Here is a 26,537-nt window from a genome sequence, read left to right on the forward strand (position 1 = left end):
AGAAACTTGGAAGGTGCAAAGAAAACCTAGATAAATGCCAATGGAAGAAGCTAAACTAGGGAACTAAATCAGGAGGAAAAACAACTATAATGATTTTCTATTGAACTTCGCATTAATGTTTATGATCAAGAAGAGAAACAGACTTCAGTGTCATTTTTAGAGCTTCTCTGCAAACTGGGTGGTTATGTGTGAGCACATCTGTACAAGAGTGCCTCCTGTTACCCAACATGTCCTCTTACAAGTCCCTGTTTCTGATTGCTTGTGCCTTTTCTGAGTGGGCTGAAATCTTCTGTGCTCTGTATCATCTTCAGGCTAGCTATTTTTGGGGAATGACAATAAACACTTGGCAATGAGACAATAAATCGAGATGAATGCATATCCACAGACGATATATACTCACATTAAAGATACAGACAGATGATCACAAGTGTTTCATTCAGTCAGTTTAGGAAGTTCTCACTGCCTTAACTGGAAGGTACCACTCCTTAATGGAGAGCCTGCAAGCATGAATGTACCTCGTCCTGGAGCACCAGGCAGAACCAGCTCCTGCTTTAGCTGGAAGAGTAGCGTCTTCAACCTCTCTAATTTGATTTCCTGCAATTGTGGGATGACAAGGCAAAGGTCTTGGCTTGCCACAAAATGGTTATTACATTATACAGACACTGTAAATGATGATGCTAAGGTAGAGCAAATCAGTATGTCTGATCTTGCGAAAAACCTGATAGTATTCATTATTTATGTTTATTGGCATACTTATTTCAATGTAAAGTTAGAACAGAGAGCTCCCCATAGACCTGCAGGGTGCGTTTGCAGAGTCTCATTGCTGGTACCTGTCTGAACCAGAAGGTGTAACCTGACGTCATGCTGAGCCAAGAGTGTCACCGTGTCCTCATGGCCAATGGAGACCTGGGGGCAACTTGTGGCCCTGTCGAAGTCAGCTGGAGTTTTGCCATCAGCTTTGATGGAGCCAACATTCCCGTGCTGACATCTCACAACAACCTCCTCTGCTGAATTTTCAACATGTGTTATTTTCATTACAAATAAACATCTTCCTAAGATGGAGACCTACATACATACACTGTGCCTAAAGACTGCACTAAAAGTTCATCACGGTTGAACACTGAATCCATCCTCGAACTCTCTGGGAAAACTTCAGATGTGAGCAAGCCCCACTTAGGCCATGGAGGCTGCATCAGCTGGGAGTGTATGACTTCTGCAGAGCTCACACACGCTCGGTGTCGGCCACGCTCAGTAGTGGGGACAGGAGTTGGGCTGCATGTTGGCTTTTGGGAACGACGTCTGCGTGTCCATCCGCGGGCCACGGTACAGCACAGACAGGAAACGTGCCAGACTGCCTCGGCGGGAGGCTGCCTCCAACACGTGCAGAAGGGAACAAGAAACTGCTTAATGATTAATCACTGTCAACCTTTGTTCTCGTTAAAGACTGGCTTGTTGGACAAGGCTGGTAATGAGGCTCTGTTCTGGGTCTGTTGCTATGTGATTGTGCAAGAGCTGGAGCTGGTCCACAGTCCGTGCAAGATACAGCTCCCACTTTGCCCAATTTTAATGAGTTTGGGTGAAAATGTTGTTGTAAGAGTGCCTGCTAGTGGCTATAGGGCTGCAAATCTCCAGCAAGAGGCCTCCTTTTTCCCAGGGATTATGGGCAACGCATAAATCACTGATGGCTGAGAACCGGTTCACAGGGATCTTAAGGGTGAGCAGCTCGCTTTTGGTGCTGAAAGGTAAAAAGCTGTAAAAGATTTCTAGGAAGAAATATGCAAATAACTATCTATGCATAAAACTCCTTCCGGCTTCTCACTGAAAGTGGAGATAGACCCCTGTGTGACATCAGATCACCCATTTTTAGCTGGGAGATCGTGCACAGCATCATTTTTAATTATTTTTATCTGCAAACTTTTAAAATATTATAGCTCTACCTTTCCTGACAGATACTGAAGTTTTGCAGAATAAAATCACTGAGGCATTAAAAAAAAAAACACCACCCATATCTCACTCTTGTTCTCTCGCTGCTTCCTGGGACTCTGCAGGTACGCACTCAGCTTGTGCTGGGTGGCAGAATGCTGTGCCCCATGAAAGCATCCATCCTGCCCAGCTGTCCCAGCAAGAGCTGCAGCAGGTGGCTGTGCTGAAGGACACAGAATCACAGAATCACTGAGGTTGGAAAAGACCTCTAAGCTCACCCAGTTCGACCATCAACCCACCCCCACCATGCCCACACAGCGCATCCTTCAGTGCCGCATCTCCATGGTTCCTAAACACCTCCAAGGACAGTGACAGCACCACCTCCTCAGGCAGCCTGTGCCACCTCTCTTGCTGAGAAGTTTTTCCTGTTATCCAACCTGAACCTTTCCTGGTGCAACTTGAGGCCATCCCCGTTTGCTTGTTGGGCATCTGCTGCAAGAGAGGTTTTCCTCCAAACCCATCAGTTGAAGGGTGAGTCCTGCCACAGGCTGCAGAAATGTGGAGTGCACTCACTCTTGTCATGACCATTCCCAGCTCCGTAACATCTGGAGAGACGGGTCCACGTTTCCTCTTTGAGTTCCATTGCTTGATTTGTTGGAGGAGTGACACAGTGTTTACTTCTTTTCTCTGGTTAGACAAAGGCACAAGTATTTCTGGCAGTCAGCCTAGGCTTGTGAAATCACAAACGCTGGTGTCTGTGATTCCTTGTGCGTGTGCTTTGGAAACACGGCCCTGAAATATTTGTGCTGAGAACTCAGACTGTTCACAGGAGAAAAACACAGGAGATGGCCCCATGTGACTGAACTTCTTATAAACATTCCAGAAAACTCCTGAATGGAAACATTTTGCACTCTTCTCCCAGCTCTGTCTCGAGGTAGTAGACACAGGAAAACAAGTCTCAGGATCTTGCAATTTTTAGGGTTTTTTTCAAGCATTATTTCTTCTAATTTCATCTAACTGAGCTGCTCAAATATACCTATGAATGCAATCTTGCAAGAAGCTATAAAACCTTCTCCGGTGGGGTATGAGGAGAAATTCAGCCTATAACAATATATTCTACGATTCACTTGAGATGCTTTTAGGTCATTCTGTTCAACAAACTTAAAAAGCTATTTGCCAGTGCTTGAGTATTCACACTCACTCTGCCAGGCATCTTGCTTAGGTGTGACTATAAGCATCTAAAATTAGGAATGAAAGGGAATGTTCCTGTCATCTAATTTGGGCTCCTAACTCAGTTGTCTAAATTAGGCACCCAGAGCCTAATTATACAGCCTAGTGCCTCTGCGTAGTGAAGGTGTTTGGAGAGAATCTGTTCTGAGCCTTTGCTTTTGGACCTGAACTCAGAGGAGATTCGCTTTTATGCTGTTAGTTCTTAAGATGCAAGAAGATGGAATGAGTCTAAGGTGCTCAGCAAAGTACTGTTTTACACCCCAGTTGGGCTGAGCGAGCAATAAGGGAAGGGAGGACTGGGCTGGCTGAGATTTTGCATGGTCTGTGTTATTTCCAGCCCCGATACACAAATCACAACCTCAGCTGTTGCAAATGAGCATAACCCAGGAACTGCTCAGGGCTCTCGCAGGCGCAGAAAGCAGCCCTCTGCATTCCAGTCAGGAGTGGGAGTTATTCCTAAAAATAAGAAAACGCTTTTTCAGTACCACTGAAGGAGCTCTCACTCCGCAGGCTCCCTGCCACGGTCCTACTGCAGTTTCATTTTCCTGTGGGCAGCAAGGTTATTAGGAAACATTGTTTTCTCAAAAAATTGTTTTTTTCTCAAAAAGAGTGGTGGGGCAGCGGCACAGGCTGCCCAGGGAGGTGGTGCAGTCGCCACCCCTGGAGGTGTTCAGGAACCGTGGAGATGCACTGAGGGATGTGATCAGTGGGCCTGGCGGGGGTGGGCTGGCAGTTGGACCAAGTGAGCACTGAGGTCTTTTCCAACCTTAATGATTCTGTAATTCTCTGACTCTATGATCTCCGCTGTGCTAACTCTAAACATCCCATTAAGCCAATCTACGTGCCTAAATTACACTGAGTATGAATGGGGATGAAAGGCACAGGTTGGTCACCAGATGAACACCAGCTCTGGCCCTGGAGAGCACTGGGGAAGCAGCTTCCAGTGAGCCTCTTCTGTCACTAAGTGAGCTTCAGTGAATAACTCTGAAGCCTTTTGCTTTTTTTTTCTTTTAATTCTCCTCCCTTTTTGACAGAAAATCTACAAACCCAGGAGCCCATCCTGCCACTTTAGTGCCAGCTCTCCTGGCTGAGAAGCCAGCAGCTTCCGCAGGCATTGTGGTTTAGCAGAAAATTGGCCAATTGTTTCTGTCCCACAAAACTATTCATCAACCCAAGGCATTTCAAGGAGCAGGAGGCAAAAGGTCTGCACACGCTTTTGTAACCAGTTGTCCATATCAGCTCCTGAACAATGAATTGCAGAAGGCATTCAGGGATTCTTGACAAGAAGAGAGGAAGGGTGAGGGCTGCAGGTTTCTCTGGTGGTAGAGGAATCCTGCCAGCTCCTAACCATGCTGAAATCCCTCTCCAGCTGCACATTGCTGTTACTGCTGAAGTATAAAAGCTGTGATTGATCCCCAATTTTCCTTAGTGACTCTGCCTTTACCAGCTTTGTGGAGAAGACCAACACGAGTCAACCTCAACATCTGGAATGACAGCATAAGGGGCAACAGATTTGATACTCAGCCATGCCCAAGCCCACCAGCCAGGTCTGCAGAATGGGGAGAAATAAATTGTGAAGAACAGACTCATTCCCTCAACCTGGGCAGGGAAAGCCTGTCCAGAACACAGCCAGGATGGGACAGCCCAGCAGAGATGCTCTGCTTCATCTGCCTGTGTTCCTGCCACAAATGGACTCCCTTGGGCCATCCACAAGGGCAGAAGGGCCAGGCTTATTGCCATCTGCATTGCAAAATGGGATTGGTGCTCCCAAGGTCTGGATGGCAACTATGTTGTCAAGCAAACAGGACAGGATCCCAGACCTGAAGTTACTGCATGGAGTGACCCTGGGATGAAGAGAAGGGAAGGGACGGGAAGGGAAGGGAAGATGAAGGGAAGATGAAGGGAGGGGAGGGGACAGGAGGGGAGAGGGGAGAGGAGAGAGGACAGAGGAATCATAGAATCATAAGGTTGGAAATGATCTATAAGATCATCTAGTCCAACTGTCTCGAGGAGAGGAGAGGAGAGGAGAGGAGAGGAGAGGAGAGGAGAGGAGAGGAGAGGAGAGGAGAGGAGAGGAGAGGAGAGGAGAGGAGAGGAGAGGAGAGGAGAGGAGAGGAGAGGAGAGGAGAGGAGAGGAGAGGAGAGGAGAGGAGAGGAGAGGAGAGGAGAGAGAAAAAAATAAAAAGGAAAAGAGAAAAAGGAAAAGAAAGAAAAAGAGAAAGAAAAAAGAAAAGAAAAAAAAGAAAAAGAAAAAGAAAAAGAAAAAGAAAAAGAAAAAGAAAAAGAAAAAGAAAAAGAAAAAGAAAAAGATTTATTATTCTAACACATATGTAAGTTTGAAGCCAGAGCCTCTCTTTATGTGTATGAATGCAAGTCAGTTGCAGCAGGGAAAGTGAAAGGCAAATCTGATCTTAAATGCTTTGATTTACTGCTGATCCAAACATTTGAGCATAATGTCCTTTGTGGCAAACAAAAGCCCGGCTGTGCTCCCAGCTCTGCGCCATCTCGTCCTGCTGCTCCTGCTGTCCTCCTGCAGCTCATCGGTTCTGTATCTCCCGGTAACTTTGGTGAGAGATGTCACCAGTGGCAGTGAACAACTCCTGGTCCACAGGGACGTGAGCGAGGGGCAGAGAAGGGCTTTAGGATGGGTCTGCAGCTCATCCCTGTGCTGCTGGAGCTCCTCTGCCTCCTCTGCCTCCGCCCATGGGAGCACGACTGGATGAGGAGCACAATGCGGCCTCATCGACTCACACTGACATTTCATGAGCAGCAGTGAAAGGACTGAATGCATAAAAGCAAGCTGGCTCCGAGTCCTTGATTTATACTGTTTTCTCAGGGCCTTTTTGCCAAGCAGCGAGCGCATCGTGCCAATTGCTGTTACAGAAAAGCTTTCTTTGATAGGTAGCTTGAATGGACGCTGCCCAGTTTATGTTAAACAAAGTCCCTCCCCACGGCTCAGAGGGGCTGGCAGGGGATAAAGGAGAGAGAAAAGGTTAGGCTTTGGCGGACTGTTGTCCTTGTTGGTTTTGGGGTTGTTTTTTTTAGACTGGACTATGAAAGCACATTTGGTGGAGCCTGCATTATCTGTGCAAAAACACAACAGATGAATTCTATTAATGGATATAACATGTGGCTGGGTTCAAGCTAGAGTGTCATTTGAATATAGAAGTCAAAGCCAATTTATTGTAACATATTTTTCTTTTCAAAATATTTTAAGAAAGACAAAAAAGTTTGCGCAACAACTTGGCAAGCAGGTCTGTTGAGAGGAGGTAGTTTCTATCTTGCAGCTAACATAAGGGCTGAAAAATGTGGCAGTGCTGAGCAATCCCGGATTCCTTCTGGAACCAAAGGAAAGTGTGCGGGATATAATTGTGTAAGAGCCCAATAAATTTTCAAGGGTGGGTTTGTAACACTGCCCTGGGGGCTGCAGGTGGCTCCAGAAGAAAGTCACAGTTTTTATTTCATTAAGAGACATCAAAAACTTGTATCCAGCTAGCTCTGCACTCGTGTAGCCCCATCTAAAAGCCACAGAATTATTTTAAAATAGAAATAACTCCAACAATCATTGTGTTTCTTCCATGCCAGATGGTATAAAGATAAGTTAGATTAGTTTGCAGTGTGCATGTTACTGTGTGTGAGAGGGTGCTTTTGTGTGCCGAGCAAAAGCTAAGACGCGGAAATGAGCTTTCCTGGGGTTTTCAAAGTGATTGCCATCAGTGCCCTGTGCTCTGCAGGGCGTGGAAAGCAGCCCAGCCCATCCTTCTTTCACTGCTGTTTGGCCCTTCTTTCCCTGGATGCCATGGGAGGCCGTGGCCATGGAGCAGGGCTTCACCCTGGGACTACACCTCAGCACTGAGAAGTGCCGCTCCACGGGGCATCGCGCTGCCCTTGCCATGGATTTGCCCCAGCGCTGGGTCAAAATATGCTGCTGGATATCAAGTTATACAGAATTCACCAGCTGCTTCCTAGGGTGAACTGCAACAAAGCAGAGTCAGAAAACCGCTGTTTTCTCATAACAGTTGTGACCTCTTCAGTCCTGTTTTCTTGCAGCTAAGGAGCACCTGACTATCAAGTGATCCAACATAGGCTGAATATTTTTGTGGGCTAACACATTTTTGTGTGCTGACTGAGAAAGTCCTTTTCCACATTTGGTGAAGATCCAAGTAGCAAACTCTGGTGGAGCAAGTAGACAGAAAACATATTTCTGTCAACAGAAACCATGGTTAAAAGAAAATGAGCAACATATTCTCATCCCATGTCTGTTTTCATCCTGAATATACAGTCTGGACTTCCCAAGTACCTTGCTATTGAGATGACCTTTTGTCAACCCTTCCACTTAAAATCACAGAATCACAGAATCCTCAGAGTTGGAAGGGACCTTTAAAGGTCGCCTAGTCCAACTCCCCTCCAATGAACAGGGATATGCACAGCTAAAACAGGTTGCCCAGGGCCTGATCCACATGAAGCTGCCCATAGATCGTATCTAAGGAAAAACTTATTCTCTGCAAGAACGGTCGGGCAATGGAACAGGCTGCCCAGGGATGTGTTGAAGTCACCATCCCTGAAGGTGTTCAAGAAAGGTGGAGTACTTAGGGGCATGGTTTAGTGGGTAATATTGGTGGCAGGTGGACAGTTGGACTAGATGATCTTAGAGGTCTTTTCCAACCTTAATGATGCTATGATATGGGGAAGAGGAAGCATACTGAGATTCATGGAAAAGACCAGGGAGATCCTAAAGCCCCCTTAAAGGTCCTATTCACTTACATATTTGTTTCATCAAGGAAGCCAATAAGTTGTAAGCCTATTTGTTTAATCTAGTGCTAAGTGAAGACCATCAGCAATCTCAGAGACCATTCTTGCGAGGGAGGTGAAGGGACAAAGGAAAATACCATCACTCACCCCACTGCAAAGGTGCAGCTTGTGACTTCTGTATTTTCTAACAGTAAATGTCACTTGTAGCAATGAGTCTTCTCCAGCAATGAGACTCTAAACAATTCTTGCTGCTGCTCATCAGGTGGTAGGAACCAGCAGAGGAAGAGTTTGTTCCCTTGTGGTCAAACAGGCTGCCATGCAGCCCAATGGAAGTTTCCTGAAAGGTCTGCAGGACAGCTCAGTTACTTCTGTTAATGTTTCCCAGGCTCCTGGTACAACATCAAGGTTTTCCACTGGAATCACCTGGCAAGTTCTCATAGTCTTCCATGAGCAATAAAGTTACCCCATCCCTTACTTACTTTGTCAAAGCCTTTGTATCAGTCACTTGTATTGAGAGCCTGTGCACTGTCCCCTGCACTTGAGCAAATTGCATAAAAGGGATTCTTTCATTTTCTTGTTGCTTCTTATTATTTTCATCCTTCATGAGCCATTTTTTCTGTTTCAGGATCAACATTCTGTGGTAGGTCAGGGAGCTGGCCCCACTCCAAACTCCAGTTCTTGCTCAAATCCAAACACTGGAAGTGGTTACATGAATTCATCCCAGCAATCAATGTTGAATCAGCAACTGATGGAAAAGAAGCAGGCTCTGCAACGGCAAATGATGGAGCAAAAGCAACTCCTCCTACAGCAGCAGATGTTGGCAGAAGCTGTAAGCTTTCCAGTTCCTTATTTTACGGGGAAAAGATTTTTATGGAAATAATAGAAAAGAAAGCTAAGACAGAGAAGAAAGTACCCAAGACTGAGGTCATTTTGGCAATGCCTAGGCCTTCTAGAGTGTACCTCATATTTCTCAGCACTTCAATATGCCCTTTCAAAACAACTTCAGTTTGTATGAAACAACTGAAATATCAGAGCTACTGTAGCTTTGTTATAAGAACTAAGGATATGCTTAATTCCAGGCACATGAATATTTTCAGTGGTTTTCCCTGTAGGATAAGCTAAGGTGCACTGCTGCGCTACCTTGACTCTAAAGCAAATTTGACTTCCAGGCTTGGCAAACTAGGCAGCACGGTATAAAGGCCTACGTGTGAGCAGGGATTGGGTACACTGACAGTAGTGCTCAAAACAAATCTGTCTGCTTGTCTGGGATTGCCCATGAATTCTTCTTTCTCCATTTCTCTCTGTACATTTCCAGATAATTGCAGCCAGTTCTTCTCTCTGCCTTGTTAGCTGAAGCAAGGGAGATACGTGTGGTATTGACGGAAGTGACAGACCCCAGAGCCCACCAGTTTTGTTCTGCTAAAGTAGCTTTGCCATTGATACCACATCCAATCTGCTGAAGGTGCTAGATGAGCACGGCCAACGCAAAGGGGCATCCCTGCTGCCCCTGCTCAGGGTGCTACCAGAACCCCAGCCTATGGTTTACGTACCTCAGGAGAGCCTACAGGGCACACCCATTCATGTTGGCACGGCGTTTTGAATCCAAAATTTTCTCTTCTATATAAAAACAAATTCAGAAAAACCGGCACGTTTAGTGAATGCCACAGAAGAGCACAGAAATGGAAAAACATCCATAGCTTGCTGTGGGTATTTTCAAAACAACTGAAAAAATAAAATCCATATTTTTATAGATGTCTCCTTGTTTACAAACGTGTGAATGTTCTAAAAATACAAACTAAAAAGACTTGAGTTTGAAATTCAATTGTCATTTCATTGTCCTATGAAGGAAATAAGTGTTAGCTTTCTAATTTACGCAGAAGAGAAGTGTCCACTCAGCTCTGTGCTGCAGTTTTCTGAATTCTTACAGGAACAAAAAGTTAATTGCTCACATAGCTCTTCTAAAAAATAAGTAAGAGCTAAACAGAAATTAAAATGACTCTACAGATTGAGATTTTTGATCAGCTTTCATTTGTTTTGTATTGTGGACATGGCAATACGCACAAAGCCTAGATGCATTTTATGCCGGGATTGCCTGCAGGTTAACCCGCCTTTTTCTTACAAGGCTGACTGGTATACTGAAATGAGCTCTATAAATCTCACTTTTAGAATGCATTAAGAAAATGCCTACATACTACAAGAAAGGCTTTTCTCCCAGCATTTCTGAGTGCTTCTTGCAGCAGAAAAAAAAAAAGATTTGTCATGAGAAAGTCAACTTGTGTGCTCTTTCAGGTAAAAGAGCCCTGAGTAAATCTGACTGGCTTCAGACACACACCGGGCCTGGTCCTCTCACACAGTGATGAGCTGGTTTGCTGTCTGAGAAGATCCAAGCTCCTTACGGTGAATTTGCCACTGGATGCCCTTGGTCACTTGCCCAGAAATGGCTTTTCCCTTCATGCCCAGTGCAGAGCACAGGGAGCCTTTTATATCATTTCCCATAGATTTTGGGTGGAAATTGCTGTGGATTAGCCAGCCTCAAGCCTGCAAGTGCGAAGCTCAAGTGCACTGGTGAGCATGTCATGGAGAAGAGGGACCTGCCCAGTAGGACTGACTCCAGGAGGCACATGTACACCAGCAATGGCTTACATCACAAGTCACATTTTCACACCACGAAGCCACATATCTCAGAATCATAAAGTTGTTAAAGTTGGAAGGGACCTCTGGGTCCATGTGGCCCAACCTCTGCTCCAGCAGGGACACCCAGTGCAGGGTGCCCAGGACTGCATCCAGGTGGCTTTGGGAGATCTCCAAGGAGGAGATCCCACAGCCTTTGTGTAACCTGTGCCACTGCTCCATCACCTGCACAGCACAGAGGTGCTTCTGGTGCTCAGAGGGAACCTCCTGTGCTCCAGTTTGTGCCCATTGCCTCCTGTCCTGGCACTGGGCACTACTGACAAGATTCTGTCTCCATCCCCTTTGCACCCACCCCTCAGCCACTTATGGACATTAATGGGATCCCCTGAACCTCCTCATCTCCATTCTGAACAGTCCCAGCTCTCTCAGCTTCTCCTCACAGGAGACGTACTCCAGTTCCTTCACCATCTTGGTGGCCCTCTGTTGGCGGCCAGTAAGTCTATGTGTGTCTTGTACTGAGGAGCCCAGAGTTGGACACAGTGCTCCAAGCCTCACCAAGAAGTTGCAGGGCAGGAACAGTCTGGAGACGCCAAATCACGGAATCAGTGTCCAGTAACAGGTCAGCTTCACTGTGTGTTGATGCTGATGAGAGATTTGCAGCTGACTCCAGCACCTGCACTTAGCAAGTCTTTATGAGGACAGGGCAATTAGATTTCAATTCAAGGACATGGGTTTCTATCTTCCTTTCACTAGATATGTGTCTCTACAGGCCCAAAATAAAAAAGCTGCCTTACTACATTTTTCAGCTTTCTTTCCTCACTGTCCTTTCCCCAGTGCTTGCACTCCTAGAACAAGTAAGACAGTGCCATGTACATGTACAGGGAAACACAGGGCAGTGGTGAGTGGTACGAACAACCATCCCAGTACAGTCTTTGCAAAGCCTTGGCCACGTCTCCTAATTGTATCTATGATGAGAAGAGACAGGAGGGGGACAAAGCAATGGATCTTGTTTATTTTTGTGGCAACTCCTCCAATGTAGCAGGAAGGAAGGAGGGAGAGATAGGACAAAGCATGTCTAATGGCAAGCTGAAATCCTCTCTGCCAGCTGTGCACATTCACCCAGGTCAGCATGGGTGAAATGGGCTGAGAAATGTTGACAAAGCCAAGGAGCAGGTGTGGACCTTGCAGGTCTGGACCCTTCTTGCTAAATTAACAAAATTCTCCTCTCATCCTCTAGGAGAAAATCACTCCACAAGATCAGCTGAACAGACACTTGACACGGCCACCACCGGATTATAAAGACCAAAGAAGGAATGTGGTCAACATGCAACAAGCAAACCAGTATCCTGGTAAGTGTCCATGTGCTAAAAGAAACTTTTTCCTCCAGAAGAGCCAGGCATGCACTGATAACAAGGGCCTGACTTTATGGGTACCCCTCCCTTCAGCACTGCTTGGAGAAAAACACGCACTGAAATACCTGATACAGAGGTGTCTTCATAAATGTGCAGCCTTGCTCTGTCCAGAAGTTTCTCTTCTGGTACGTCTTGCTTCAGGGATTGAGACTAGAAACATTCTTCCCTTCAAACAGAAGCTTATTTCAATGTGAAGACCCTTACACTGATTCTTAAGTATTACATATGATGCCACCATGGGCACCAGAGCTGCCATTTGAGCTTTTAGTCCATTTTTTATATGCCTCAGTGCTTCACGACAAGCAGCATTTCAACAAATCAGCCAAGCACTGCAATAGAACTCCCAGTGATATCACAGAATCACAGAATTGTAGGTGTTGGAAGGGACTTCTAGAGATCATTGAGTCCAATCCCCCTGCAAAGCAGGCTGCACAGATAGGCATCCATGAGGGTCTTGAATATCTCCAGACAAGGAGAATCCATAACCTCCCTGGGCAGAATCCACAACCTCTCTGGGCAGATATAAGCCTTTCATTCCTACCTATCCTTTGTAGCAGAACTTCTTCACTTTCTCCTACATCTTTAATGGATTCCCAAGTGCAGCTCCTTTGCCACCTTCTGCCCAAGCTGCTGATACAGCACCAACAAGGTGATGTTCATGCACTGCTTTGCTGTTTGCAAGTCTCAGCGGTGACAAAACTGCTGCATTCTACAACCTGCTGCATTCTACAACCTGCTGCAACTCTGAGCATGTCCTGTCTTCAGTTAATCTGCACAAGCATCACTGATGCCCACGGTGGGGGCTGTGCCACAGGGCCCTCTTTGCTGGCTGGGTACTTCCTGTGCTGTTACAGCAAATGCTCTCACTATGCTGGCAGCTTTGTTAGGGAATCCTGTGATTTCATGTGTTGCTTAAAGACTCATTCCTGAAATCAAATGATTAACTGAGATTCTTGGCTTACACTTGTAAACAACACATCTCTAGCCTGAGAGAGAACATGGAAATGGCTGCAGCCACGTCTACAAAAGACTCCAAAACAAGTAGGTCGCCATTGTTATGTGGTTCTCTTTGTTTGAAATCTGATGGACTCCTTGCCAGGCCTTGTGGCATTTGGAGACACACCTCCTGGATTTGCAACATATGAGATTGGCAGCACTTGCCCATGCAAATCTCCCCACTGAGGAACACCAGGGAGGAGAGCAGCATTTTGGGTGAGCCTGGGAGAAAGGGCTGTGCTGGGAGCTCACCACGCAGCTACCAGATGGAGTGGTTAGGAAACTCTTGCATAAGGCAGCAACACAGGGAATCTGTTTCCTATTTTTCTGGGAAGAGCTTTGCTCAGGTCAGGGGGAAGGAAAAAAAAAACAACAAAGTTAACTAAAAATCCATAAAAGAGATGTGGAGACGTGGTGAAGCATTTTATTCCTCTGTGCTTTCCCTCCAGTGCTGTGTCACAGCAAGAAGCCCCTGATGCCAGCAGGTGAATGGGGCAGTGAGGGTATTTCGAACCTCTGCTGCCCAGGGCGTCCAGCTGCTGTGTGCAGCACTGCTCGAGGAGAAATGTCTTCCCATCTGGAAGAAATCAGGATGGAAAATATTCATGTTAAAAATAAAAGGATAAAAATAGCAATACAAAAAAAAAAGAGAAACTTTGTCTTTTGCGCAACATGTACAGCCCATGTCCTGAGCTCATGCTCCTTAAAGCGCATGGCATTTACACAAGGAGCAGGATGCCAACCCTCAGGGCTCCCCGCAGCTGGCAGTCACCCCATAGGGCATCATCCCACAGTGTGTGCAGTGACCCCACCAACCTGTTGCAGCTGCTTCAGTTTGACTGCACAGAGAGGACTGTTCTCCCTCAGTGCTGTTCCAGGTCTTCGGAAATGTTTCCTATGCCATTCCTCCACTTCACCAGCAGCTTAAGGAAGCGAAGTCTGAGGGCCTCAATCTTTATTACCCTACAAGAAGAAAGCAATGCGTAAAACCACCGGCAAAGACAAAGACAGGCTAACTGTGATCTTTCCTGCACAGCACTGATTTTCTTCCCAGGAGCAGTGTAGCACATGGGAGGATCTGATGGTGGCCTTCTCAGGGCATCTCCTGTCCTGGGGCTGCCCAGCTCGGGGACTGAATCGAGATTTTAGATCACTGAATCATAGAATCGTTTGAGTTGGAAGGGACCTTTAATGGTCATCTAGTCTGACTCCAATGAACAGGGACATCTACAGTTAGATCAGTCTCCTTGAATTGTTTTGTAAGTAAGCATCCCCTACTTGGAGACAGTTTATGAAGGATAAGGTGAGCTTCTCAGTCTAGGCGTCTGTTCATACTGATTTGGAATAAGTGACTCCAGTTGTGGAGTCAAACGTGGTGTTAATAATGAGTTAGGAGGAGATTATTTACAAGTACTTCAGTGAAAAAATAATGCTTTGTATCCATTACAAAACAGCAATAGCATATGTATAAAAATAATGAAGAAACAGCAGAAATATGTGATAATTCTTTTATTCTATTCCAGTCTCAGTGAACTGAACATCATTATGGTGAAATTTCAACAGGAACAGTATATTAAACAGCTGTTACTAAACATAGACTTTTAAAATATGTATGTGCATGATTTGTGTTCAAGAGTTCTACAAGAGCTGGCTGAGAGGTTCTCCAAATTCTTAATGTCACTTTTTATTTAGTCCTGAAACTCCAAGGAAGAAAACTAAAGCCATAACAAAAATTAAAAGAGTAACTAGGTAATTGATACCATAGTGATCTAATGTGGAGCCCAGCAAAAGTACTGGGGAGCCAATGTAGCTATATAATAAAGAATTTAAGAAGAAGAGAATATAATTAATGTCAGGCAATATGGGTTTTTCATAAAAGGCATCTTTTCAAACTGTTATGGTATTTTTTCTTTTTCCAATGAAACCACAACTTTGGTTGATAAAGGAAATAGTTGCTCAGGTCGTGTACTTTAAAGCATACAACTTGGTACTGCATATTTTGATTCAGAAACCAGAGTAATAAAAAATTAACATGGCACGTAAGGAAATGGCTAATAGGCCTCCAGATATTCCTGCAAATACAACTGGAAGGACTCAGTCTGAGATGGTACTGAACAAGAAACAAAAAGCTTGCTTTACATCCGTTCTGGAGTTGTGCAAGAGCCATTAAATACTGTGGGTAGCTGTGATGTGTAGCCTTGAAATCAGATGCTGAAAAATGGCAAGTTTTGAAAAGAGCTGAAAATGGCTGAAGGACTGGAAAATATGCCACACATTGGGATACTGGAGAACACTGCAGACACAGTCATGGTCTTTAAGCACCTGCACTGTGCACCAAGACAGGATTGGTGATGGACCAACTGATAAAAATAATCAAACAGACTAATGGATAACAAAATTTGGGGATGAAGTCAAAGTTAGTCAAATTCAGCCTGGGTTTGTAGATGGTTTCAGCTATCTACATCTATATCTGTATCTAGAAAACGTTTGGTCTTCTTCAGACAGCCAATGGGGCCTGGAATTAATTCAGTCCCTTGCACTGCATAAGCAACGGTCTCATGCCTGCTTGGTCACCACATCACACAGGAGCAAGCAGGTCACAGGACTGAGCAGCTCTCCTGGCATCTGCCTGGGGCAGAGGCTGTGTGCTGCAAGTGGGATGCAGTCTTGGATGGGCAGGAGGAAAGGGAAATATGAATCTCACCTCACTTAAATGGGTTTTGTCCTGCATTTCTATCATTTCTATTTAAAAAAAAAGAAAAAGGCAGAATAGTGTTTGTTCCTTCCCACTGGTTCTTTTTATCCCTCCTTATTCCAATATTTCTCTCCCAGCAAGAACACTTCTGGCTCATCTGATGTCCTCTGAAAGGATGGAAAGACTACCAGTGGCTTCATATAAAGCAAGCCACCCATTAGCTGATAGGTATCTTTAAGGCTTCGAACAAGTACATGTAAATCCTATCAGAGCAAGATATCTTACTCAAGAAATTCAGGATTTTTAACCTGTTGGTATTTGAATGACACCATGCCTCAATGCATTTATGTTTTAACATGCATGTTTTCTCCTTTCCAGGTGGTTCGCCAGCTGTGAGCATGAACTCCAGCATGTCCTTATCAAACCCAATTTCAACACACAGCATCATGCCTCAGAGCTCCAGCCTCATGTCCACCCCTGCTGGGACCCGAATGCCTTCTGTTCCTGCTGCTCGGAGTATGGGCTGCTATGGGAACCTTCCTTGCAACCAACCGAGCGCGTACAGCGTGACTTCAGGAATGAGCCAAATGCAGCCACACAGAAACCAAAACCAGGTCCTGCCCAGTCAGAATAACCCCATGATGTCTCGACAGCAAACCATGACGCAGAGCAACAACGTAGCTGCTTTTGGGACTGGGTCAGTGGTCAGCTCACAGCAAGTAAGGCCAAGTTTGAACCACGGAGCCACAGGTCTCCCCGTGCAAAGACCACCCAATGTGATGATCACAGCTACGGCCACTGCTCAGAACTGGGCCCCGCAAGAAGCTGCTGTGAAGCAGCAGGACGCACTGAAACCCGCCGGTGTCCGTTTCCCCACAGGCACTCCATATTCTAACCAGTCTTTGCAACGCAGCATGGGCAACCAGCATTTTCCTCAGCGTGCATTGGCACCTCCTAATCAATTAACAGCGGGAGTCCAAATGAGGCCTCCTCTGAACCAAATGCACCAGACTGTAAATGGACAATCTGCTGGGTCACTACGAGGTCTAAGCGTGAGACCTAACCAGCTGAGAGGACAGACTGTGCCTTCCTTGAATCAGCCTGGAACAAGTATGACACCTCCGTCATCTCTGCCATCTACCAGTTTCACGTCTACCAACCAAAACTCCCGGGCTTACCAAGGAGGCGATCATGGTAGTGACCTCGCGTTTGACTTTCTGAACCAGCAGAGTGACAGTATAGGACCTGCACTCAACAGTGATTCAGACTTTATAGATTCTTTACTGAAAACGGAACCTGGTAATGATGACTGGATGAAAGACATCAATCTTGATGAGATTTTGGGGAACCACTCATAAGTGACAGTGCCAAGGGTGAAACAGATGAAGAAGCAGTAAGGACGTTAGCTTTTTCTTTAGATGCCAACAATCTGCTTTGTTAACTTACACTCCAGTAACTGGGCTGTCCTTTAAAATACCACATAGGGCGACCACCTTGTTTGAAGAGTTGCTCTAGGAACAGCCGTGATGTCTCCCTGATCAAACGATAATGTAAACAGTAGTCATGGCTGACAGAAACGTGTGAGAATACGTGAAGGGTCTGTTCCTCACGCTGGTGCCCAGCACATTGCAAACTCATTAGTTCTTCTCGTGGGTGCTGTGTGGAAAAACACTTAGCTTCCCACACGCTGAAGCACCAGAGAGTGGTATTGGCTGTGAAACATCATTTCTCTGAGTGTAAGTAGCAGCCCAAGTGGTCCAGAGATCTTCAGTCATTGTCTTCGCAGCCCTTAACTACCTTGGGACTACTCAGCCCTGACAGGATCAGGCTCTGTGTAAATCTCATGGCGTTACAAAAACTGTTTTCTTCTTCATAGTACAGACTCACACTTGTGTTTCCAATGGTTTTGTTTTAAGCCTATGTTTTGTACCACACAAAAGGGTAAGTGGTCCCATCCAAGGAAAGGAGACAGATCGTGCAACAGACGTCAGCGTGTAACTCGGTGTGCTCTAGTTTTTGCTTTCTCTCTTTTGCCAGCACCTGCAGCCAGTATCAGAGGAGGCTGCCTTCCTGTCAGCAGCACATTTGGAGCTTAGAGGGAGACACGATATGAACTGTGCCAGAGCTCAGGAGCCTCCCTTTGCCACCTTGCCCTACCCCAACAACACCAGTGACTTAATGGACAAATTAATTAAGAAAGGTGCTCGCAGTTTGACCCTCATGGGCTACTTTCCCAGTTCAGCCTACAGGAGGGCAAATACATGATGTGGCTCAGTGAAGCCACAGCAAGTATCTCCACTTTCATTTTAATGCAAGGCACAGGTCAGGTAATTCAGCCCAGTCCCAATCTATCAAACATGTTCTTCCTTCCTTCTCTTTGTCTGGGAGAGACTACCATTTTGATTGCACAGTAATTTGGCTCCACTTTCCAAAGCTTACCTTTGGCATACAAGGGAGTTGAAGAGGTCCAATGATGGTCCATGTCAACACAGCTTCTTTCAGCAGAGTACAAGGGTGCTGCCTCTGCAACCAGCATGCATACACATCCATTGTAACCACCTGGGTTATCTGCAGTATTCACTCAACCACATCTATGCTTGTAAATTGAGCAGTTTTGAAGAATATTTCTGGGCACTCAACTCAGTCATCTGTTCTGGTTTTTTTTAGGATGGTTCAGCTAACGTTTCCTTGAGCAATTTCTGTATATCAATAGGAAATTAACTTGAGTCATAGCAAGTTTGCAGCTACCATGCATTGAAAGCTAACAGAACAGAGTAGTAAGGATATGGGTTCCACATTGTTTGACTTCACTGCTAGAGAATAGTCTTGACTGTGTTAAATTTTCTCCTATAGGCTTGGCCAGTAAGAACATCAGAAGGAGGCCCCATGTCACAATAAAGTAGCTCTACTGTGAGTCTGGCAGGAGGATTCAGAAATGGGAACAGATCTTGCAATTCAAATGAAAATGCTGTTCTTTAAAATGAGGTGTCGAGACGTGTTTCACAGCCTCCTCTGAATTAGTTAAAACTAGATGTGGCAAAGAAATACAATGCCTACGTTCACATGCCTCAGCACCAAGAGGCACTGCTCTGCCCCATGCATGCAAGTGCTTTATTCACCCTTGTTAGTGGCAGTGGGATGAGTAGACTATCTGACAATAGCCTCTGCACTTATCTGACCTATTTCTCAAGTGAGGTTTCAATAAGGCTTTTCCAGTTATTTCTCACTGCCATTTCATGTGGGCACCATTTTTCACAATGTTTCAGGAAGTGTGGTCACACGCACAGGTGACAGCACCTCCAAGAAGGGTGTAACATGGGCATTTGGTGAGAGGTACCAGCTGAGGCAGGTGGTCCATTATGCTATTAATTCCCAGACACACTGTTCATGAGAGGGATGAGAAGCCATGCTGGAGTGTCCCTTCTGCCCCACCTAGTGATCGCTGTACATCGCTGCCTTGCATACCGTGGTGGCTCAGCTGCCCAGAAAGCTCCATTTTATCCCCAGTTTTCACTGGGGTGCATGCAGTACTAATGTTTCCAAGTCTTTAAAAAGCTTTTCAGCTCAGGCCACTGGCGCCCTACTTACTTTGGGAGTGATACAGATGCAGTCTAACAAATGCATCCCCTACATGCTGTGTACAACTAGAGTGAAATAGTAGCTAGGAGTTCAAAGTGTAAAGATCAGCACACAGGCACACACACCATCTGTGAGCAGGTCAGCAGTGACCACCCAACCTCTTGTATGAGCAGGCAATTCTGATGCTAAAGCTGAGGCTGGGTTAGTCTCATCACAAGCAATGAGCACTAAAGTCTGCTAACTTCAGCTGCACTCACATGCCATTGAGGAAGCCACCTGTACTGAGACCAGATTGTTTTCCAGATCCTCAACTGATGTAAAATAATGCTCAGCTGAGGAGCTGGTCCCAAGTCTTCAAGCTGTCATCCAGTGCTGGATTCAATGCTGAGCTTTGTCCTGTTGGCCCCAGCCTGCAGTAGAGGAGACACTGGGCAACCCTGGGATCAAAATGTCATTCCGACTTAAGTAAACCCAGCAAGGCAGAGGCCACAGCAGTGCTGTAAAGACAACCCTGATGCATTTGAAATAGGAGCTGGCAAAAGACTTGCTACCAAACCTTGAATCCAGTGTCACTTCTTCAGAACACCTGTGTCCAAGCAGAGTTAGTGTCTTTGTTTTCCTTTCTTTGCAATGGCTAAGTGCACTACCCTCAGAGTCTATTTTTCATCATCGACCGAACGCTCTTCGCAGTATTGGGTTGTAAATATAAAGAATTATTTGTTTTGTAAACTTTTGTAAAAAAAAAAAAAAAAAAGCCAACAAAAAAACAAAAACAAAAAACAAAACCAAAAAGTAATAATATTTTGGTAGGAATAATAAAATCATATTATTTGGGTTATATTTATACATATGTGAAATAAATATACTATCAGAAAGTTGTATTTTATACAAAAAGACAACGGTTACCTTTTGTATTCTATATACAAAGTTTTGTATGATACGATTGTTTATTTTTATCTGCAGACTTCGGATTTTGGGGGAGGGCAGAATGGGATCGTGGTTAAATAGCTGGGCCTGACCCCAAGCTCACTGAAACCAATGGAGTCTTTCCATTGCCTTCACAGGGCTTTGAATCAAGCCTTTAAATCAACTTCAGGTATATTTGAAATCTGAAGCTCTCTGGAAACCTCAACATGAAAACATTCCAGGTTTCAAATTATTTTTTTTTTCCCCCGAAAAAGGCTTTTATTATTCTTGTTGTTGTTGTTGTAACTCTTGGGAGGCAGGTGGGACCCGTGTAACTGTCACGTCCTTGTTGCATGTACGTCTGCTTTATATTTTCCCCATATTATAAACCAGTGTTTCTCTATACAGACTGAAAAGAAAAGTTGCTGTACAGAAATGTTTGTGTTTATGCATTTTTACATGTGGCTGTATATACCTCTTAGTACTATGCAGTGACACTTATTTGACTCCATTTATTTTTCACCTAAACATGAATAGTATGTTTTTCAGTAGCTATCAAAACTCTGCCAAGTAAATCAATCAAAATTATCCCGAGTGTCTCTTTTCTTAACGTGAATTTTAAAATTAATGTCTGTTTAGTCAACGGCTCATTCATTTGAGTAAATTAAAATTACAGTTCTATTTTAGGAGGGGTGAGAAAAATGTGCATCTGGCAGCTTCTGGGAGCTCACTCTGCTTCTCTGCAAAAGAACTGGGATTTTTTTTCTCCTGACGGGAGCAATAGTTTCATGCCAGGAGGGGTTAACAAGTAACACGTGGGTATTTTTGCTTCTGAGGAATAGGTTGGTGTAGTCTTGCAGCACAGTGGTTTGCTTATATGCTCCTGAGCCCTGCTGCAGCAATGAGCTTGCAAGTATCTGTAAGCCAGAGCGTTCACGCATGACATGATCCAACATTTTAATAAATCCCGTCAAGCTGTATACCAAGGATGTGCTATCTAATTTATGCATCACCTCAGAGAGAGCTGAAAAACAGCCACGAGGAAGTGATTTCTCCTTCCTTGACAGGCTTCCCTCATAAGCCAGTCTCCATCTCCAAGCGGAGGGTGGTAACACTGGGGGCTGCTGAGGTGGACAGAGGTTGGCATTTCTCCTGTGCCCCACACTGCCCACATCTCCCACAGCTCTCTTCTTGCTTCAGCATCTCCAGGTGGCAGCCCTGGCTCCCCTCTCACCCAGGAGTGGAAATCAGGGCACAGCCTTACTCATCCGTGAGCACGCCTGAAATAGGTCACCAGAATCATGCCCTAAAGTGCCTTTTTGTCTACCCCAGCTGAAAAGGCAGTCAGACTGCCACTTCAGACACTTACCCTGGAGGCTCATCTGCTTGGATGAAAGCTCCCTAGAGACAGCAGCAACAGCAGGACAGATGGAGGAAAGAAGTCTCCTATTTTCATTGGTGCCGGGTGGTTTCCAGCTGGCCAGGCTGCCCAGCATTTTGGTGATGCTCACTGGGCAGAAAGCACTTGCACCTAGCCTAATCCATAGCCAGGACAGAGCTGGTGGGACTGGGGAGCTGGTGGGACACAGGGCTCCTGATAGGCTGAAAAAGCAGTATCTATAGTATTAAGGTGAAAAACAGCCAGGGATGTGGACCTCCCAGGCCCTGGTAGTGCCTGAGTGTGACGGCCACTCTGCCAAGCACAACCCATGTCCATCACCAAAATGATTCCCACTGTGGATGCAGGGTGTGATAACATGGACACAAGTCACCCTGCACCACATGTTCTCAGTGCCACTGAACATCCCCATTCCATGTGCCTGGGGAAATGCCTCTCACCACATGAGAGATATGGGTGGCAGGGAGTGTTTGCCCTGCCCAGCCAGATGCACGACAGCAGGATCTGCACCACATCTGGGTGAGGGCTGACCTTTCCCACTGCAGCAGAATCCCATGGGGACACACTACCACCTCCATACAGAGTGCTGCTCCCTCCCATAGCAGCACAGAGGCCCCACAGCAGCAGGAATGTGGGCAGGATCCTGCCGTAGTAAAAACTTACACCATGGGAAAAGCTGACATCATGTCAAATTTTAAATAAGGCTTTCTGGGTCATGCAGGCCACCTTGACAGAGCTCCTTTAATAAGGTTTCGGATCATTTCCCAGTGACAAATAAATGACATACAAAATTTCTTTTTTTTTCCTTCCAGCTCACAAGATCATTGCACACAAATTACTGTATTAAAAAGATTGCTTTTCTGCCATGACTCAGCCACTTCTGTGCTGAAGAACACGCACAGTTCCGTTGAGCATGTGGTGATGTTTGCATTGCCACTGCATGATTAGAGTCATGGAATCATTAGGTTGGAAAAGACCTCTAAGATCACTGTGTACAACCCATCACCACCATGGCCACTAACCACATTCTTGCAGGCTGGATCCTCTCCTTCTTCATCCTCGGAACCAATAGTGGGCTCCTGAAACTGCATGGCCAAAGTCTGAGGGGCTCTGCTTGCGTGTAAGCACAGCCGTCGCTCCCCAGGCATGGCGTGCATTCCTCTGCACGGCTTGAGACAACAAAGATGCGCTATCTGTGGTTTTTGGAGGGCTGCCTGCTATGTTTTCACTCTGGCTGACTGGTCTGCCTTGTTCTACAGGCACAGTAACTGTTTTATTCTATGTGCCCACGAGCACTAGAAAAATCCTGTGGTACTGTTCAGCTTTTGGGTGAAATGCTGAGTGTAGGGGCATCCATGAAGCTTCTGCTAAAGCTTGAAAAATCTAACCCTCAAAATCAATTTGAAAGAAGGAAAAGGTTCCTCGTCATTGTGCTGGTCAATGAACAACACGCAAGGGCAGGATTTGCCCTTGATGCAGTTATGTTGAGGTGACATGGCAAAAATAACACCAGGCAATATATTCAAACTGCCTTGTGTGCTGACCTGGTCTCTAAATACAACAAGCAAGTTCAACTTCAGATGCAACAGATAGATTCTGCTAAATTAGTGCCTGAAGAGCATTAAGACAATTATTACACTGTTACTTGAGAATCAGATTTGGAAAACTCCTTCTCATAGGAACAGCCAATGGGGTTTGTTCCATACGCTGATCTCATGACAAAGGACAGGGTATACAGGCAAGTCAAGTTAATATGTGAACTTAATTCATATAAGAATGCAATTTCCATCCACAAAAAGCATCTTTCTCTAGGGAAGGCGTATTTGAAGCATATTGGCTGCATCTCTTTAAATTTATTTCAGAAAGAATTCGGTAAATTTTCCAAAGTGTAGACTTTAAAAAGAGAAATGTGTTCGAATGCACCTGGCATATGACTCTGATTCATCAAACTTACCAGTAACTCTAAGGTAGTGATGAATACCTAAGAACATATGCATTGGCCAAAACATCTCTCTGTGAATCTGCACATGAACTTTGCCAATGATGATTTATTCCTCTTCTGAGTTCCTTTTGCTCATAAGGCCCATGATTTTATCCTGTGTTACTCATCCTCCAGCAGGACTTCTACCTGGCATAACATTAGACCTCACATCACTACACTTTGTGCCAAATTATAGCTGAAGTAAAGAAACCTGTTGTACTTTATCCTGTGGCTTCTTCACTGTGTCAGATAACCAAGCCCAAAGGTTGTGTACATCAGAGGGAATACCTACATGTGTGATCCCAGAAGGCTGACGAAATTGCAGGGCTGCGTGGCATCCTCCACGTTTGAGCAACAAGTTAGCTGCATTCATAGCTAAAATCAGGATTTCATACGTAACACCCTCCCCCCAAAAGCAACTTTTCCTTTCATTTAAGAAACAAATCCACTAATTAAAGCAGTTTCCCCATAATTACACTGCATCTTTATATTATAATGTGCCACAATGGTCTAGTGGAGCTAACCATAGCAAAAACATCATATGTTAATCTTATTAACTTTCCCTTCAACCCAAGCCCTAGGCCTCTGCCTAGTCTGTTTTACAATACAATCTGCTAGATTCTTATATACAAATACCAACAGACCATCTGTTTATGCCAAGGAATCTAAAACCTTCCTGTAGAAAATGTCTGAAGTGTCTCAGAGGGTTACAAAGAGAAGCTTTCAAATGCTGACAGGACAGTGGAAAAAAAAAGCAAATTGTTAAAAAAGAATAGAAAAAAATGCCATCCTAGAGTATGTTTAAATACCTCCTCTACTCCAGAAAAACCCCAGAAATCTCCTTTTGCTATACTATTCTTCTGAAGTTTCAGTAGTTGCCAGTTTTGGTTTTTCAACTTCTACTTTTTTTAAGGAAATTTGTCCTTTGCTGGGCCTCCAAAACCTCTTGCTGTTAGATGAGTTTTGGCTTCCAGTAACTAAGAGCAAGCAGGCAGAAGGAAGCAATGCAAATGATCAGAAGTCTAGAAAAGATAAGAACTGAGGTTGGAGAAGGATGAAGCTTCTCCTGGTAGATGCACTGCTGTCAGGGGAAAAGAGCTGTACATTTCTGTAGTGATTTCAACAGTCCAAGAAATAAGGGATTCAGAACAGTCACCAGGTGGAAGTTTTTATCGTGAAGGATAATGCTAGGATGATCTAGATGAGGGGAGTGTGGAGTCTGAAGTGTTTAGGGCTTGGTTAAGCATCTGTCAGAAATGATATGATACGAGTTACCTTGCCTTTGGGCAGTTGTGTGGACTTAATGTCTTGTTATATCCCCACAGAAAAACAGTAAATCTGTGGAAAACAAGCAGGAAGTTTTCACATGGAGGAAGAAAAGGAAAAGAATCAGTAAAGGCAGTTTTATGGCACAGGTCAACTAATACTCACAAATTCACGTAAGCATCACCCTCCAACTCTACAGTGCAACTGTTTGAATCCCTCTCCTTGCATAGCATAAGAACACTGGAGGAGGCCTGAGAGAGATTTGTCCCAATGGTCTTGCATGCACCTTCAGGCTTTCTCCTGGGGGGTGAAGTTAAGGAAATCTTCCATTTAAACTCCTTTCCTTGAGAGGAAGGTTTTCATTCGATGCTCGCCCTTTTGTGCTAGAGTTACCAAAGCACACTGGCTAATTGGTGGAATGATCAGAAGGTCATCGAGATACCCAAATGCAGCCCTGAGCATGTCTAAGTTGATGTCTTTGTTCGCCTCACAAAACCAAACAAGAGTAGTTTGTGTGTGGATTAGATATCTGCAATTCAACCCAGATGATCTCTTTCTTACGGAAAGAAAATCCCTCTTTATACCGCCCAGAAAGACAGCCATCATGGGATGAAGCATCGCGGGCTCCTGTTCCACCGCAGTTGAAACTGCAGACTTTAAAGGCAGAGACAGAAGAAGATGTACAGCTGATAGAGTCGGGCTTACAAGTGTGTGAATACCATGTGCTTGTAAGGGAATTTAAAGGATTAGGGGAGAATTAAATGTTTGTCTTTGTTGTTCAGCACAGCTTCAAAGCTGGAAGACGGTACTAAAGATGATATTTCCTCTTTTTAAATACCAGAAGGGGACTCCCAAAACAATAGCTGAAAAATGCAGGCATGATCTGACAGATGTATACACAAATATTCTGGATGATTCTTGTCAGATGGATGAGGAACATACTATCCGGCAGTATAAAACACTGATATAAAGTTAACAATTTAAAATACCAGTGAAAGATCCTCTGCATGGACAAAAAAAGCCAGCTCAAAATTCCCTTCCGACAGATAGAAGGCCAGCATCCTGGCTGTTGATTTCAATGTATCCTGACACATTGCCCTGTGAATTAATGGACTGGGAGGAAAGTGGCACTATCCATGGGCACTTCTTGGTGTGCTTCTCTTGGGTAGCATTTGGACAGTGCTCTCAGTCATAGGGTTTGAATTCTGGGTTGTCCTGTGTGCATCCAGGAGTTGGATTCAACGATCTTTTTGGTTTCCTTCCAACCTGGGATATTCTATAATTCTACAGGTTTTTAGTGAATAGAAAAGCCCACAACTCTGAAATCAGGCTAAAGTGTTCTAAAGACACCATGGCATGTTCCCAGTCATGAACTATTCTGCATGTCTTAGGCACTCTTGAGACCTGGGATAAATGGTGGCATGCCCCTCACAGGAGTTGTTCTCTGGGTGCCATAGCTCTCCTTGGGACAGTCCCTGTCTAAGACTGCACCCTCAGTCTGGGCCTTTGTCTCCAGTATCATCTCAAAATACCATGGTCTGAAAAGCATCTTTAGAAGGCAGACTGCTGGTTGTTTTCTGCATGTAAGCACATCTCTTTGAGCTGAATTTTGGGGTTTTATGGATTCTTTTTCACTGCTCCGACTCTTTTATTCATTATAGAAGAAGCAGAGCAAAGGTGAAAAGCTTGCTCGTTATCTCTTCCTCTCTCCTGCTCCAGCCTATCCGGCTGCTGTTATCATTGAAATAGTTATTTTGGACTAGTAGC

General features: G+C 44.9%; 1 protein-coding gene across 2 annotated transcripts in view; it reads left to right on the forward strand.

The window, feature by feature from the left end:
* The window catches only part of MAML2 (mastermind like transcriptional coactivator 2), a 209,520-nt gene extending 188,808 nt beyond the window's left edge, over nt 1-20,712 (forward strand). For both annotated transcript variants that reach the window (XM_048937269.1, XM_048937277.1), the window contains 3 exons: nt 8,531-8,734; nt 11,774-11,885; nt 16,018-20,712. In XM_048937269.1, the coding sequence (XP_048793226.1) occupies nt 8,531-8,734; nt 11,774-11,885; nt 16,018-16,997 (1,296 nt within the window). In that variant the 3' untranslated portion in view covers nt 16,998-20,712. The remainder of the gene's footprint in view (nt 1-8,530; nt 8,735-11,773; nt 11,886-16,017) is intronic.
* The last annotated feature ends 5,825 nt before the right edge of the window (nt 20,713-26,537 follow it).

Source organism: Lagopus muta, chromosome 1 (assembly GCF_023343835.1).
Source record: "Lagopus muta isolate bLagMut1 chromosome 1, bLagMut1 primary, whole genome shotgun sequence".
In the NCBI taxonomy this organism is placed as follows: Eukaryota; Metazoa; Chordata; class Aves; order Galliformes; family Phasianidae; genus Lagopus; species Lagopus muta.